This window comes from Hirundo rustica, chromosome 23 (assembly GCF_015227805.2).
Source record: "Hirundo rustica isolate bHirRus1 chromosome 23, bHirRus1.pri.v3, whole genome shotgun sequence".
Taxonomy (NCBI): Eukaryota; Metazoa; Chordata; class Aves; order Passeriformes; family Hirundinidae; genus Hirundo; species Hirundo rustica.
The window spans coordinates 671486-688981 of NC_053472.1; the positions used below are offsets into that span (position 1 = coordinate 671486).

The following is a 17496-nucleotide window of genomic DNA, read 5'->3' on the forward strand; positions in this document are numbered from 1 at the left end:
CTTCCTGCAGGAGCTGCTTTCTGTAACCCCAGGGGGACACTGAGCCAGCACAATAAGACGACTTGTAATTGCTCCATAATCCCATTCAAATATTCCTTTTTAGCACATGTGCAGTGGTGTTTAATTGCGTGGGGACACACTGCTTGGCAACTCCCACATCACCCAGTAAACAGCACTATTGTCTCTGCTTCAAATTCCATTAAGTGCCTGCTTTGCAGGCTGCCCTGTGCTCTCCAGCCTGGTTAATTAATGCATCTGTAATGTCCCTAGCTAATTATTGCCTCTGTGACTGTGAAAAGATGACAGAAGAGGTGTGGAAACAATAAACCTTATTTTTATTAAGAGCACATGGATGCAGCCGCTTGCCACTGGAACACAACGTGCTCGGAATATCCCAGTGCCACCTTGCAGTGGGGCACAGCAATTCCCAGACTCAGACCTCTGTCTATGCTGAAAAAATCACCTGTTTAATTGCAGAATTCTGATTTATCTGAGCCTGTGGGATGTCTTGGGTATTGGGAATCATTTTCCATATGCTCCCATCCATCAAGTAGAATCAGAATTCAGAATATCCTGAATTGGAAGGAAGCCACAAGGATCACCAAGTGCAACTCCTGGCTGGAAACAGAGCCACATCTGGGCACCACACCAGCAGTGACACTACTGCTCTTCTACAACACTCATGCAGCCCTGAAGCACTGACACTTTGGGGAGCACAAGAACTCAAGAGGTTCCAGACTCTCTGAATTTCTTGCAGAATTAACCATAGTATGTATGACCCCGATAAAGGCTGTTAATCCTTTCCTTAAAGAATATATAACTACACATTTTAGGTTTAAACAGGGCAGATATAGAGGAGTGGCATTTGAGGGTTTCATTTAATTAATTTAAACTTGATGCCAAAAGGATCCAGAATCCCAGAGTGGTTTGGGTTGGAGGGGACTTTAAACATTGACATCTTCCACTGTCCCAGGCTGCTCCAAGCCCCAGTGTCCAACCTGGCCTTGGACATTCCAGGGATCCAGGGGCAGCCACAGCTTTGCCTCATAGGAGAGCTGCTCCATCCCATCATCTTCATGGCCCTGTGTCCTCATTTTCTTTCTTTCAGTCCAAGTAGACGTACTTGAAGTCATAGACATATATATTTTCAACTCTATCATATTTTCTGGGTTGTAAGACCATTAGAAGTTTCATTTTTCTCCTAGACAATCTGGTTTAAAAATAATAAAAAAATATGTTCAATATAAATGTGTGCAATCTGTCTGTTGTGGAAAACGTGGAGTGATAGGAGAAATCTTCAGATGTCAACTTTTAGTTGCAGCTTTCTCATCTCTTAATGCAGCAGCTCAGCTTTGTGTTGCAAACAAAACTCAATTTTAATAGAAACCAAAGATAAAACTTGTTAAAAGTTAGAAGTAGATGCATCAATTTTTCAATAAAGGTGGAACCAGTTCCAGGATTTATAGATGCTGGGGAGCAGGGCACTATGTCCTGTTTCATGTTGTGCAATAAACATTTCACAGAGTTTGAATGATAATTTCATTATAGCAGAATCCTTAGAAGAGGATTTTTTGTCTGTGGGTCAGAGCCACAGATCAATAACTGAGCTGTGCCTGTTCCTGCTAAAGGCAGCCAGAGATCCTCCCTAAACAGCTCCATTCTGCTTCCCAGAAGTTGAAAAATCCAGACTAGATTGTGATGTGTCCTAAAGCAGGAGTCTCATCACATCTGAGAGCAGAGGAAACGCCGGGGTGTTAAACAAGTGCCAGGGAACGCTCCAGTAAGGCTCTTTCCTGTCATAACAGTTATCAAAGAGCTGGGAATGTCTGAGGGTGCTGTCAGGGAGCAGGAGGAGCTGGCTGATCCCACTGATCCTGCACTGGAGCAGGGCTCTGGGCTGCCACGCCCTGGGAGAGGGGATAGTCTCCCAGTGCCCAGGTAAAACCAGACCTCACCCGACCCAAATCTGCATCTGCAGCGTCGCTGGAGGACACAAAGAGAAATGATTCTCTCACTCGAGTTGTCCAGAACAGAAGAAGACTACTTCATTTTGATTACTTCTTTTATGTAGGTTCTGAACAATGACCAGGGGTTGGAGAGCAAGGTTACCACCTCTCCATCCCACTGGCCAGGGTAGAAGTCAGTCAGATGTCCCTCATCAGAGAGGAATGCGAAAAACCATCACTTGTTGGTGTTACAAGCGTGAGAAGGTGACGAGGTTCCACTAGGAATGTAAACATTCACAGAAAGCTGGTGGAATGTGGAACATCTGCAGCTCTTGGCTTCCACCAAAGGCTCTCTCCGGCTGTTGGAGATGCTGAGTTTTGGCAAACATCCCATCCCAGCTAGGTGACCTCACTGGAGGGTTAATGGGAGAGCACAGGGGGACACAGAGGGTGCTCTGCCAACCCCCAGATCTCCCCAGGCTTCCATGGGATCCCATCCCGAGCAGAGGTGAATCTTCCTCCGGTGCTGCTCTGTGGCCAGAACCTCCTCGGTGGGCAGAGATATCCCAGCCCCTGGGGCTGTCAAGACAACATTTTTCATCAGGCTAAAATTAACTTGTGCTCATTGAAATGCCAGAGAGCTCAGAGATTATCTGCTGGGAAATGTCATGTGCCTGCCTGGGCTGGGCCAGATCTGCTTGGCCCCCTCTGACACGGACACTGCTGGCAGTGATTTCCCTCCTCTGCCCTTGTTTGCCCATTCTGTTATGTCCAGGGTGACTTTTCTCCTTCTCTTGGATGCTCTGAAGCTGTGGAACACCCACTGCCCAGGAACTGATGGCCTTGGAGGGGCAGTGGCAGAGATGGAAGTTTACCGGTGACGAGGAAAAGGTATAAAAAATTTAAGTTCTGTTGCTGCAATTAAGCAAGATACGTCTTTCAATTTGCAGTAGCATATGGTAAGTTATAAAAATGATTAGTTCCTCCGTGTTAATTGGACCAAAGAACACTGTAACCTCCAAAAAGTCAATATTCTTCCAACTTGAAAAGGAATATTAGAAAGTAGGAGCATGGTCCTCCAATTATTTGTGCTTGTCTGATTTAGAGGACATGGCTGGGCTTGATTCACTTTGATATTTATGCCAGAGGAGAGTAATAGGATTTTAATTTAACTGAATGCTCTCCAGGCATGCAAAAGCTCCTAGGTACTGGGAAAGAATATAATAAAAGGACTTAATGACGTAAAGACCTTGGATTCAATTGCCATGTCTCTACCAGGCGCAGCCCGAGCCAAGCTCACAGCAGGTAACTTCTTTAGGGCTCACAGTGACTGCAGAGGCACCTCAGACACCGCTGCCAGCCTCTCCCTCCAGAGGACAGCCCAGCTCATGAACACAATGACCTGAGACATCTCTTCCCTGTAATTTTTAGGCAGTTTCTGTAACACTTCTGCAAGGTCCTCCTTGCAGAAAACTTATTTATATGCGAAATGCAAAACAACACAAGACAACCCAAACCAGATGATGAATGCCCAGAAACTCCATTCAGTAATTTCACCCTTCCTTTGTGCTCCCATGAAAATCATGATTAATTTCAGCATATCTTTTGTTACGCTTAACTACTCCATTTGGCCCTACAGTTACAGCCAGGAAACCGTACTCTGTCCTCTGCAAAGGTGGATAAATTGAGGTGTGAAAAACTCTGCTGTTTGCCTACACTCCCACAGGGACAGGATGGGTTAATTACTTCTAATCATTAAATCCCTTTTTATCGCACTGTCTCTAAGCCAGAAAAATATATACCTGTACTTACATAAGAGTTCATTAAAACTTCATTTAGTGACTGGACTAATCAGGCATCTGGAGTGTCTCTTGTGCCTTATTTAATTGTGCTGGGAAAAAAGAGGCAACGAAGACCAGGGAGGACAAGGAGTAGAGTAACAAGCTCTGCTACCTCCGTGCCCAGGGAGCAGCGGTGTTGGACGCCGTGCCTAGGGAAGGAGGGCAGGGGGAAGCTGTGGAAAAAGCAAATAGCAGAGGAAGGGTAAAGCTGGAAAAGAGGAGAAAGTCCCTTCAAATTACCTGCCAGGAAGTCTTGTAGGATATGCAGAGTGTGTCAGCACATGGAGTGATGGCTCACAGAGGAAAACAGTATTTAAAAAGTTGGACTCGCTAATCTTCCCTAACTGGAGCAGCCAAATCCTTCATCACAACCCAGCTGACTCTGCACCATGTGGGAGGGGGCTGGACCTCCCCTGCTCTTCTCTGTCCCAGCAGCGTTTGGACACTCTGCTCCCTTTGGGAACAGCAGGGGAAGGGCAGGAGCTTTGGCCAGCAGCAGCCAGGAGCTGTCCTGTCACCAGGGTGGCCATGAGATTTTGGGAAGCAGAGAGGCAGGGAAAGCAGAAATGTATACACTTTGCTTTGTTCCTTTTTGTTGCAGGTCAGATTTGGGGCAGCTGATGTCGACAAGAGTCCCTTTCTGATAAGGCAAAGATAAAGAATTCCCTGAAGGAATCCCTGTGCCCAGTTCCTCAGGAGCACTGGGAGTGATGCTGCTGCTCCTGAGACACACAGCGGCCCTGGGAGTCAGAACACTTGTCGGCAACATTGATTTTGTTTGCACAGCGCTTGTTTCGCCCAGCAATGACCACAACAGCTCTGCCCAGAAACTCACTCTCCCTTTGGCCTTTTCCATCCTCTCGTGGAGCCACGGTGCCTCACCCAAATGTCGATGGGAAAACCAAACCTGGCTTCGTGCCACGGCCGGCTCTGTGGGTCAGGCAGAGGAGCAGCCCCGGGTGCCCCAGAGCTCTCGCTGCACTAACACCAGGTTTATTATCCTTTTCAGCCAGATAAACCCACTGCAGTGGAGGCTGGCTGGTGAGCTGCTGTTCAGTGTGCTGTTTCTCAGGCCTTTGAAAAGCCAAGGCAACTTGAGCGCAAAATCTTTGTTTTCAGCCACAGTGTTTTACTTTGTAAAAAAACCCAATGACTTGAAGGGTGTGAGGTCCTCGGAATTTACTCTACATTTTTCATTTGAAGCTATTTACCATCTTTGCCTTGCACTGGGTCAGAATTAAACTTAAATGTCAGTAAATAGAGCTGCTTGTTTGAGAGGAGACAATACGTTACATTTGTAATACGTGTGTGCCTGGTTAAATCTATTGAAAATAGCTATAAAATCACTGTCCCAAATTATCAGTAAGAAATATCCCCACTTTAAGTCATGCTTGGATTTCTGTAGTCTTTGGTATATTGCCAATCACCATTCTGACCTGCTTTCCAAACACCTTATGGAAAACAGAGCTGTATATTCTGACCAGGGGTACCTCTGAACTCGGGGGGGGTGGATTCCTAATTTTCTGTAGGGGTTGCTAAGGGAACAAATGCTCTGTTGTATTTTACACTGCTCTGAACCCAACCAGGTTGTGACAGTGTCAGGATTTAGCAGAAGTCCTGCTGGGAATAAATATCACACCACTCCTGAGAGCAGATGGGGCTTGAGCAGTGCCTGGGCTGGGAAGGAACCTGAAAAATTTTCTTGTAGCAGATTTTAAGGTGTGGAGGGAGGGATTAATAACCCCAAACCGCTTTATCAATATTCGCAAGTGTGAGGATGAATCAGGAAAGCACAAACACTGTCTCTGCAAGCCACTCTTGTGACAAAATATCCCATCCCCTGGCCGGCCTCCAGATCGGATCCTGGAATCACCCAAGGCCCACTCAGCTCCGAGTTCAGTGCAAAATGCCTCCTCCATCTCCAGTGTGGGACTTCCCAGGCTGCCTTCTGAGCCCAGGATAATCCATTTCCACAGATGTATGCTCCTTAATATCCTTGCAGCCTGGCCTGTGCAATCCCTCTGGGAGAGGAGCCCATTTGTGAGGCAGTACTATTCCTCTGCCATGCTTTTAATTCCGAGGCTGTTATTGATAATGACTTCCTCTCACACGTCCCCAGCAGAGGCTGAGCCTTCCTGCGAGGAAGGCAGAGCAGCAGGGGTTCAAAGCATTTATAGTGTCACTGTGTGATGAGGAAAGAGGCTTTGGACAAACAAGGAGCTGCATTCCATGCTCAGATTAGGAGGCTTCAGCCTCTAATACATGTTTAGGCTGCAGGATAAGTCACTGTTACAAATCCGTGCCTTTGATAGTCTTTTCCACCCACCCCTTCCTTTGCCACGTCTCTACAATGCTCTGCTGGGGAAGAACATTTCCCTGGAAATGCCAGGTGAATTCCATTTCTGCAGCACGTATCCCAGCCCCAGTGGAATGTAATTTATCCATCACCTCCCATCAGGTCTATTTGGGAAAGTCAGCTACTGCTGATCACTTAAAGGGAGACCCTGGGACATTGAATTACCTCTCTAGACAGCTGCCTTTTCTTCCAAAGGTTTGGGATGCAGGAATTTGAGGGATTTTCCCTCCTCTGGCTGTTGGGAGACTAATGAGCAAATCTCCAGGAGGGGATAACATCAACAGTCAGCAAGGGGTAGAATCTGCGAGACAGGGTGCTGACACCACTCGTAACAAGCTGAAAACCCCTGCTAATGACTCAGAGAGAACCTCATCGAGATGGAAAACAAAATCCAATTACCACCCACAGGAAAACCCTAGGCTCATAACTAAAATCCTGAAACACCAAAGGGGAAAACTGCTTCTAAAAGCTTGTTTTTTGCATCTCTGACTTTGTCCCGTCTTTAGCCAGCAGTTCTCTCCTCAGAGCTGACTGCAGCCCTTTCCCCCTGCAGACCCTTGATTCCATCAAGGCATTCTGCCCACCCCAGGCTGGAAAACCCCGCCTGGAAAGGGACCTGAGCATCTCAGGGGCTTGGATACGTGCTGTGTCACAAGCACAGCAGCGAGAGCTGCCAGCTCCTCCCCAAACCTGGAACAAAGGGATTGGTGCAAGTGGAGATGACCCATGGTGCCGTGACTGCCAGGTGCAGCCGCACGCCCAGGCAGAGCTGCCGTGGGAGATAGCTGTGGGAAGGAGCCTCCGTGCCCATCCCTCCCCTCAGCTGCCTTTCCCACTCCGTGGAAAGCTGAGGCTTTCCCAGATTCACTCTACACGGACACAGAGTTCTTTTATCGCCTGCCACAAATACACCCCTAGGAGGAAACTGGGGACGGGCGAGGAGATCTCCTAATCTCCCATTTCCCAGCTTTGTCTGAGCTGTTAAGCAGCTGCAGGGCTGCGAGAGTCACAAAAGCCGTTTCTGTATTTTTCCTCTTTGAGCGCCTTCTGGGAATGTGTGTCCTGCACCACGTGCGAGTCATTCAGCCTCAGCACGTGCTGCTTTGTGGGATACAGTGAGACTTGGGCACTTCATAGTCCCCATTAAAACTGACACTACAGCAGTACCTAAAATAGCACAGTTACAGCCAAGCTTTAATACAGAGGAGAAAAGGGGAAAGATTTGCACTGTGAATTTTGATCACAGGAAAAAGGACCACCAGAGACTTCAAGAAATCCTTTAAACCATTGGGTTTTTTCTCCCCTGGATCAGTTTTAGGTGATTATGGGCAGCTCCAGTGCTAACCCCTTCACTTCAGTCCCAGACTTATAAAAGAGGGTGAAACACTGCAGCATGAGCTAAAGGCCCCACTTTTCACTACAGGTTATCTCAGACACCCCACCTGAGCCAGGCACTACCCGAGGAGAAACCTCACCGTGTTCCCAGTCCAGGTGACATGGGCAGTGAAATCCTAACGCCAAACTGCCCGCAATGCTTTGTGCCCCTCTCCTTCTCAAAACAGAGACTGATTGCTGACGGATCCTTACCTGTGGCTTCCACCATTCCTTCCAGGATGACCACAATCTCAAACTCCTCCTTCTCCAGCTGGGTGCGGGACATCTCCCAGAAGGGGCTTTTCTCATTGATCTCATGTGAGATGATGAGAGGGGACACCAGGAACAACCTGTCGTCTCCGGTGTCAAATCCCACGTTGATGTCCGTTTGATTCAGGGGAATAAACTCTCCTTCTTTGGTCTGTTTGGACTTAATCAGTTTGGCTCGAATGGAAGCCTCGACAATGTGGGAATTGCGGAGGTCCCCGACCCGGAACATGAGGCAGAGCTTCTCATCCCTCATAGAAATGACAGCGTTGTTGGAGAACATGAGGGTCTCTGCCCTCTTCTTTGGTTGGCTGATCTTGACGAACATGCATCCCACCATGAAGGCGTTGACAATGGAGCCCAGGATGGCCTGGACCAGGAGCAGCACGATGCCCTCGGGACACTTCTCTGTGATGACCCTGTGGCCGTACCCGATGGTCGTCTCGGTCTCGATGGAGAACAGGAACGCCGACACAAATCCGCTGAGGTTTTCAACGCAGGGGATCCAGTTCTCGTCTTCCAGGTGGTCCAGGTCTCCCCGGATGTAGGCGATGAGCCACCAGATGAACCCAAAGAACAGCCAGGTGATGGTGTAGACCATGGTGAAGACCAGCAGGTTGAAACGCCACTTGAGGTCCACCAGGGTGGTGAAGAGGTCGCTGAGGTACCGGTAGGTCTCCTGGACGTTCCCGTGGTGCACGTTGCACTTGCCGCTCTTCTCCATGTACCGCTGCCGGGGCTTCTTGCCCTCGGCAGAAATGAGCCGGGTCCTGTCCGTGGCGATGGGGACGTCATCCCGAGCCTGCTTGGGGATCTTCTTGGGCTCCCGGGATGTGACCCCAATGTCCATGTCCTGGTTCATGAAGATCCGGGAGTCTCCAGCCATGGCTGGGCTGCACAAGAAGGAAAGACAGTTTCAGGCAGAAGGCAGTGAGACAAAAGCCATTTTGTTTCAATCTCTGGACCATCAGGACGTTGTTTTTGGAGGGTTCACACTTCTCCCACAGGAGCCACTTGTTAAACACAGCCCTGCAGTGACCCGGAATTAAAGGCTGATTTATAACACACAGGCCCTTCAAACATCAGCACTACTGGGGTGATGGGCATGCTGTGGGAGCGTGGAACAATTAAACCTTGGGACATTTGGGGGGCTTCTTTTTGCCCTTAGATTTTTTTACACACCAAATTTGCTTGAGATCACAACTCAGAACAAAGATAAGATACGTCAACATCTTTTCAGGAGGCACTGGAACCTTTTCATGCCTCAGGTTTTGGGTGCATATCAAGAGAAATCTTAGAAATTAAGAGAAAATGCTGAACACCACTATCTACCTAAATCACACTCGGGTCTAAATTATGCATGAAGGCTTCCCTTGCAGTCAGCAGAGAAAGGCATCTCTAGGGATAGTTCAGATTTCAGGAGTGCTGAATCACCTTCTGGAAGTTTATTCGTGAGCCTGGGCTTTAAACGTGAAACAAACATTTAATTGAACATCTTGAATCCCAAGTGTGAGGGTGTGATGAATCCAGCCCTGCTGTTAATGAGATCTATCAAAGCTCACCCCTTTGCTCCATCTGACATTAGACAAAATCTCTGGGCACTTTTAGGAATGCATCAGAGAGCTATTAGGAAGCCCACTGTTGACATTCAGAGTTATGCTTACCAGGATAGAAATAAAGAACACGAGATGAAGGCGGCAATGCTTTCTGCCAGTTATAATGCAACATCCTGTTTACTGCGATGATTAGATACTCCCTTGAAAAATGAGAGTCTTGACTCTGGATGCAGGGCACAGACAAAATCTGTCATAGACTACCTAAGGAGCCTTAGGGATATCAAAGATAGAGCAGCAATATTTTCTATGGCATTCATTCCCTGCATTGTCCTCTGCAAATCCTATTAAAACCTAACTAAATCTATTACTGCTCCCTCTATCTTTAATCTTCTTATGCTCCTGTGAATGAGAAAAGGTGTAGAGATACAATTAAGAGTATCTTGGGAAAGACAATTTTTAAGACTGAGCAAAGTAGCTTCATCTTTTTGGTATTAAAAAGCACAAAGGGTGGGCGGGAAGGAAGCAGAGGCAGGATGAATAAACGAAGCGACAAATTTTCACTTCCATTTGGCTGCAGCCAAGTCTGGTTAATGGCAGAGAATACCTCGTGGCCCTTGTCTAAGTCACCATCAATCACTGCTCCAACGAAGCGGCCGAGCCTGTTGCTGGAAGCGGCCCCGCTGGCTCTGCTCCGCAGGGAGCACAACCATCTGTGCCCAGCGCTGCTGCCTGCTGCCACAGCCGCCTGCTTGGCAGGGCCGGGGCACTGCTGAGCCCTGCCCGGGGCAGGGAGTGGGGATTCGTGGCGCTGGGATGGGAAATGGGATTTGCCCTGGACGTGGGGTAGACAGTCCCGGCGCTGTGCGTTCCCTTCCTCCAGTGGAAGCAGCCAGCATTTTGACAGCAGGGTCACTCCTCCTCTGTTTCTGTCCCTCCTTGAGCTGGCTCAAGGTGTCCCACACAGCCTCAGGTGCTTTTCACTGCCTGCTGCAGTGGAAACCTCCAGACCCACTGGCCTGGCTCTCTCTGCACTGGGAAGCTCCTCTCTTTACACGTGAGCAAAGTGCTGCAAGATGCTGAAAACTGACAGGGGCTCAGCTTGACTTTCACTTCCCAACATGTGAAGGCACATGGCAGAACAATCACACTTTTTTTTTTCCTCCCCTCTTTAACAGGGAAAGAAGCCTCCCATCCACTGGGAATCAGGTAGTGAAGAACCTCCTTGCTTCCTTCTTACAAATAATATTCTCAATGTATGTTTACATTGATTGATTAATCTAAAATTACTCCATTTGGACTAAGAAGCTTGTCATCAATCTAAATGTAAAACCAGGCAAGTGTTGCATGCTTTCAATTTTAAAAGACTAGTATAAAGATGATTTGGTTATAAAAGTAAATTTGAAGCTATCACTGGCACCATGAGAGAGAGAACAATCCAGTTCCAGACTTCAATGCAGTGGAAGATTTCATGTTCTAGATTCACACCAAAGAGACCAAAAGGGTCTTAAAACTTATTGCAAAGAACAGAATAGAGGAAAAGAAACCAAAAATCCTAAATCCCTGAAAAGATCACTCTGGTGGAGCAGGTTCGAGGAACTGCCCATTAACGAATGTACAGAGGAATCTTTTTAACTAAAACACTCACAGGGCTGGCAACCTCTCTGGTGGTGCTACCGATCTCCAGCAACAGCTCAGCTGAAACATCTCTGCAAACCTTCAGGAACACCTTCCAAGTGATCCAGTAAACCAGAAAAATTCCCGCTGGATAAGAAGTTCACTGGCAGCTTCAGTGGCATTACAGATCCTACCAATATTTCATCTTTAGCTCTCCCGTTGTAGTATGTGCATAACCTCAGTCTGTGGTTATTGAAAATATTTAATCATATGAATTTTTGCTTCAGAGTCCTTAAGTGGAGTGCTTCTGGTTAGCACTTTGAGCACAGCTTAGGATGGCTGCACACTATCCAGCTTTCTGCTCCAAGTGGTTCCAGGGTTTGCTAATTCTGAGCAAATCACTGCTTTTCCTTCTGCCTTAATTCCTCAACAGTAACATTTGTGACACGGACGTGAATGGTCTGTGAGATCCCAGGCATGAGAATCTTCTAGGAAATTTGCTGTCGTTCCTTTAGGATTTTAACTGCCCTTGGGAACTTTAGCCCAAATGACAAGAGCTCTGAAAGGAGCAGTGTAACTGTGTAAGGACCTGGTTAACTCTTCGCTGTGCAGTGCACAGCCACTGCTGCCTGACATAAACATCTCTGCTATATCATGGTGAATAGGTTCCCGCATCTCCCAGGGATTTTGGCTCCTGGCTGTAAATCCCTGCTCCCTCCAGCGCAGAGAGCCACGAGGTGAAATTGCCTCTTATAGTCACAGGCACCGTTCTGTTTCTTTGGCATTTACCATCTTTGGTTAAATGAGGCCAGGATAATAAAAATGTCACTTCTGTACAAAGCTGCTTTCCTTTAGGACAGGCTACTGCATGAGGAGCTGTGAGTCAGTGCATTATCAGCCTTGTAGAGAGGTTTTTATCAGCCCTGCTGATGTTCAGCTCTGCCCAGGTGACAAACTCGGGGCAGATGGTGACATTTAAGGGCTGGGATTTGCCGCACAAGAGTCAGGCTGGGGTTAGGTGAGAATCTTCAGGAGGCAGGGTTTGGCAGAGCAGCTCCCAACCCCTCCTGACAGAGCTGATGCGCTCCTGGTAGGTCCCGCAATTTGCCAGAGACATCAAGGAAGGCAAAACTATAAAACACTTGAAGAGACTTCTTTCCCTGCTGACCAGGGGGCTTTTTCCATTTGAACAATTGCTGATCTGGCTGCAGTAAACACACAGATTTCCATGGGGATGGGACTTGATGCTGGAAAAGACTAAACTGGCAGGCAGGTGGAGTTTGAAGACATGAATTTGTCATCAAGTTTGTGTAAAAGCAGACTTCTTTCTGTTTCTTTTAAACCCAAAGCCTGTGTTTTCTCACATTAGGAGAATAATTGAGCAACTGTTCTTTAGCAAACCTCCCACACCTTCCCAGAAGAATTTTTTTTCTTTTTTAACTTAACCCTGTCTTTTTTTTTTTTTTTTTTTTTTTTCTCCAGACAATGAGTCCTTCACTTCTCAACAAGCAACCAATACTGAACAGAGATTACTGAAAAACCTGACTTGGTTCTTCTGCTGCCTGTTGGCCCACACCACATAAACCAGGTTACTGTGCCCAGGTTCCTCTGGGCCACATAATTCTGAATTAGCTTACAGTGCTGCAAGGGAAGGAAAATCTTAATTGTCGGACAGGAGCAACACAGGGAAGTAGGTGCAGGAATAAAGGAAATTAAAGCAGCAGCACCTGAAGAGAATAAAAGCATTGGCTGTTGAACACGGCGTGCTCATGGGAAGATGGAGGAAGGAGAAATCTTGGGAGAAGATGGCCTTTGACAAGCTGAAGAAAAATGACTTGAGATCGGCTCTGACTGAGGTGGAACTTCGATTTCCCTGACAAAGGCATCTTTCCTCCACCCTTTTATTCAGTGCCTGTGTGTGACTGAGACTGAGCAGTCAGCTCCACCAGGCTGCCTTTCCACACCCCTGTGCAGGCAAGGTGAGGAAAGGCAGGTGGGTTTGGGGTAAACCATGGAATATTCCATCTTTCTGACTTTACATAAATAGAGGTTTGGGGTTGTGGTGGCCGCCTCTTTGGGAAGTGTTTGGGGATCCACAGGTGGAGGGAAGGCTGCAGAACAGTTGTGCTCTTGAAAAAGATCCAAAGCCAGGGAAAAAGATTCAGACACCTCACGAGAAGGGAGACCTGTGGCACTTCACAAACAAACGTGGTTCAAAATCTCCCTGACGCCAGTGATTGCCTCTCCAAGTGGCACCTCACTCTGCACTGAGGTGGGAAGGTGCCTCTCGTCTCCTCTGAGTTTTTGGTAAGTCTCAGCACCACTTTCCTGACCCTCGGGATGTGACAGCAGATTCCTCTGGGGCTGAAGGAGCCCTCGCCTTGCTGCCAGGTCCCAAAGAGGGGCGGCTGCTGGTTCACCTGAAGGGCCAGGGTGGCTTTGTGCTTGTCACAGAGCTGGGCTGTGACAGCTCCTGTGTGCCCAGAGTGCTCCTGGCTCACAATACCCCAGCAGAAGGTGCTCAGTCTTTTCAAAGAGAGTCTCTGACCAGGGAGCCAATCTGAGCCCAAGGAAGGGTTTATAGACATTTGCACTTTCCTTTTACCTGTGAGTTACCTCCCAATCCATCCTTCTCCTCTCATATCTTGGGGCCCTTCCACTGTCAGTTGAGAGGGAGGAACGTGACTCTCACTCTCACAGAGTATCCAAGTGCTTCACAGCACTCAACGCAGAGATCACATGCCGTAAAATTTTATTTATGTATTTTCCAAGATGCCTGGACCAAGGGCTGGCTCTATTTCCCATATTTCAGGATGGGAGAGTCACTCACAAAGACGCTTAGTTCTTCTACACTCAATTGGCAGTCTGTGGCAGGGCAGGAATTAAATTTAGCTGTTCCAAAATCCTAAACAAGCACCTGCAATCACTGTAGAACTCTTTCCTCCTTCCCCCACTCCAGCAGCAGGGAATGCAGTCCCTGTCTGCTTCAGGTGTGTCTGAAGATCGCTCTGCAAAGCCTCCACAGCCTGATCCATCAGATGAATAACCCAGCAAGATTATTTCCAAAGCCAACGAAGGCAGTTTCTCTTCTCTCAAATAGCTACAGGTTTCAAATACGTTTTTCCCTCAGCTATGGGTTGAAGTATAAAAGCCCCACACATGACACAAGTTCACAGCTGCATTAAATATAATGACTCCAGACCTACACAGGAAAGAGTGGAGAAACAAAAGTGTGATGAGGAGAGACTGGGTGTGGGGTTTTTTTTTTAACAGAAGAATAAGATGAAAGCTAGAAAATGCTTTTTGAGGCATCATTCAGGCTTTTACAACTTGTTAGAGCACAAGGACTGGAGAATATGGAGTTTCCATCAGACTGGGAATGTCTCCTACGGCACAGTTCCACTGCACAGGAAGGATGGGAGGGTTTAATCCGTGTAACTCCCTGGCAATTCTCTTGTACTTCATTGCATTAAAGACCTTGAGCGTGACCAGTCCCTGTGCAAAGGATGCAACCACAATAAAGTGCTCTTAGGTGTTTTCCATGATTTGGAACGGTCAAATGATATTTTCTTTACCAACAACAAATAAAGCCTGGAAAGAAATCAATTTGATCCTTCCACTTCCAAGGAAGTGCCTGTGCCTGAGGCACTCTGCAGCCTCTCTGTCCCTGGCCTCTCACCCAACTCTATTTTAGGGACGCCTTATGGTGTCATTGAAAATCTGACCATTGTCTTTCAACCAGCACAACTGAACAAAGACAGGGACACCTTCGTCCTGATCAGACACCCCTGTTTCTCCCTGTTTCTCCTGCTCCTGGCTGCTCTGAACAGCAAACACTGAACGTTGGGAAAGCAGGATCTCAGCTCTGGGAGAAAATCCTGCCCTAGGAGCAGCAGTGTCCCCATTCTCCATTGTTTAGGAATTCACCACCGCAGCAACAGGGAATCACTCTGTAATCTGCAGCCGCTTTAAAAAAAATACAATAAAAGTGTTGAACCACTTCACACTTCTGCAGTACCTTGCACCCAAAGAGTTCACAGACAGATTTACCAAACACGGGCTCCTTTTGCCCCAGGGCCTTCAGCAGTGCTTGAACCCATTGCAGAAAGGGGTCAGGAGTCACAGAGGGACAAACCGACCTCATACCAAGCTGTTGGGCAAGGGCCAGTGCTCACCCCAAGTGCCCAAGTGACTCTCCTGACCTCAAACCCAACAGAAAGTGGGGGACTTAAATAGTGGAGTCTGGAGATTTGCCTTGGGATATTACTCCAAAGCTCTGTTTGCCTCTCTCTTTTTTTTTTTTTTTTTTTTTTTTTTTTTTTTTTTTTTTTTTTTTTTTTTTTTTTTTTTTAATTAATTGGGCTGGAACTTTCCAGAGATGGAAAATATTCTGCCATGGCAAACAGAAATGATCCTGATCCTTTATCTCCAACTGGAGAAGAATAGTGAGGCAAAGAACTGAATCCCAGAAGTGAAATGACCCCCCCAGCACAAACACTGCCCCACACATTCCCCACCTTCTTGGGGAGGTCCTGGTTGCTTGGACTGGACAGAGAACCAGTGAGAAAAGCCAGTTTGGTTTACCCCCAAGCCACTCTTCCACAAATCCAAGGTCTGCTTTAAAGTAAAAGGGTGCAGGAGGAAGGAGCTGCTTGATGACCATCTCCAAGAGCCAGAGGTAAGTTTTTTGAGAGGGCCAGTTCCTGCCAGTTCTCGGCTGGTTCCTGAAACTCCCTGTTCAAACCCAAGGGAAAGATGCTGTGTAAAAGTTAAACCGGTGCTCCCAACCGCCATGTGCTGGCACAAAGAGAACTCCAGGCACCTTTCCGAGTGATGCAACAGGACATTAAAAAAAATCAGTCATGCTTCCATCTCCCAGAGCCATAACCCCCGAGGGATTCCCAGTGCACTGCATTCCCTGTCCCCTCCAAGGGCTGAATATGCCCCTTCCTCATCTGGGGATTGCACTGCCAGGGCTCTGTAACTCCAAGCTGACTGGCAGGCATCCTAATTATGAAAGAATTTAATTTTGGACTCCAGATAAGAATTATGGAGTGGCTCCACTCAATTCAGGGCTGCTCACTGATCAGTCTCCTGGCGCCCTTTGCGTTCCAGCGATCTCCACTAACCCTGTACCTGAGAAGTTCCTATGTTTTAATGTCTTTCCCTGCATCACACCTTTAGATCTGACAGTGCCTTTGCCCGAGATCAGCATCCAATCCCTGCCCTCCCAAAGAGTTCCGTGGCGGCCGGGAGTTAGGCAGGAGCACGTCCACAGCTCATACCCGGGCAGGTTTGGGCACAGGGGCCTGGCATCCCGCTGGCCCAACAGCTCCGCGTTTGTCCCAGCTCCTGATCCTTTGCAGCCAGAGAAGATCGGCAGTGACCCGGGATAACAAAGGAATCGGTAACTTACTCGCTACGAGCGGCTCCGCATCCGTGTGGCGCCTGGGCTCCGGGGGCAGCACCGGGGCTGGCAGAGGCTGCGGGAGCATCGGCCGGTCCATGCCATCACCAGGGAGCCGGGATCGTCCTCGGAGCCCCGGGCTGCCTCCCGCCTCCTTCCCGCTGCCTGTTGGCAGCGAACATCGGCGTGGCGCTGAGGGTGCCCACGCCCCTGTCCCCGGGTATCCCTGATGTCCCCGCTCCGCTCCAAGCCCTCCGCCGCTGCGGGGCCGCTTTAGCCTCTCCTTCGCCCGCCTTTCCCTGCCCCTGCCCTCTCCCGTTCCGAGGGATCCGTGGTGGTCCCGAGCTTTTGAAGGGCTGGGGCAGAGGGAGGGCGCGGAGGCTGCGAGTGACGGCTCCTTATCTGTTCTCAATGAGCGAGGGGCGGGGGGCGAGGGAGGGGTTTGGGCGCTGCCGGGAGAGAGGCTGGGCACGGGGAGAGGCGAATCCCTGCCCGGGGAGCTCGGGATCGCAGGGGCTCTGAGCTCGGGAAAGACCTCCGAGCTCCCCGGGGCCACCGGCGAGCGGCTCCCGGGCGGCTCCCTGCTCCTCCCGGGATCGCTTCTCCCGGAGTGCGGGCAGGGCTGGCATCCTTCGGGGGCTGCGAGCTGCCCGAATCACACAGACAGAAAGCTGCTCCGAAAAACCGGCAGGGAGGAAGAGCGCGGGAGCCGCGCGTTTCACACGTGTGGAAATCGTCACGGGCGCCGTGGGAACTCCGCCGGGCTGGAGCGGGGGCCGTGGGGAAAGGGGGAAGGAGGGGAGCGTGGTTCCCCCGGCACGTTCCCTTTGCCTGTAGCACATCGGGCTCTGCCGTGGGGCTTGCTGACGGAGTTGTGGGGTTTGCCTGGGATCCAGACAGTCCCCGGGAGTGCTCTCAAAGCGCTTCGGTGCTTTGCCATTTTTTTTTTTTTCTTTCCCTTTGTCACTGATAATACCACACTGTCTCCCCAGCTTAGTGAAATATTTCCTTTTCTGAAAAGCAAATGTCAGGCCAGCTGCATCTCTCAGGCAGATCTGCCTGGTGACTGCAGGTTACCCCCAGGCTTTGTTGCCCTGTTCCCACAGTCCTGTCCCCCCTGTCCTCCCTAATTCCC

General features: G+C 48.9%; 1 protein-coding gene across 2 annotated transcripts in view; it reads right to left on the bottom strand.

Moving 5' to 3' along the window:
• Positions 1 to 16747, bottom strand: part of KCNJ5 (potassium inwardly rectifying channel subfamily J member 5) — a 35239-nt gene extending 18492 nt beyond the window's left edge. The window contains exons 1-2 of one of the 2 annotated variants that reach the window (XM_040085217.2): positions 16371 to 16746; positions 7731 to 8677 (exon numbers count right to left, since the gene is read on the bottom strand). In XM_040085217.2, coding sequence (XP_039941151.1) covers positions 7731 to 8670 — 940 coding nt within the window. In that variant the 5' untranslated portion in view covers positions 8671 to 8677; positions 16371 to 16746. Of the gene's footprint in view, positions 1 to 7730; positions 8678 to 16370 lie in introns of both variants that reach the window. The other variant, XM_040085216.2, reaches the window with a different exon arrangement.
• Positions 16748 to 17496: the final 749 nt, after the last annotated feature.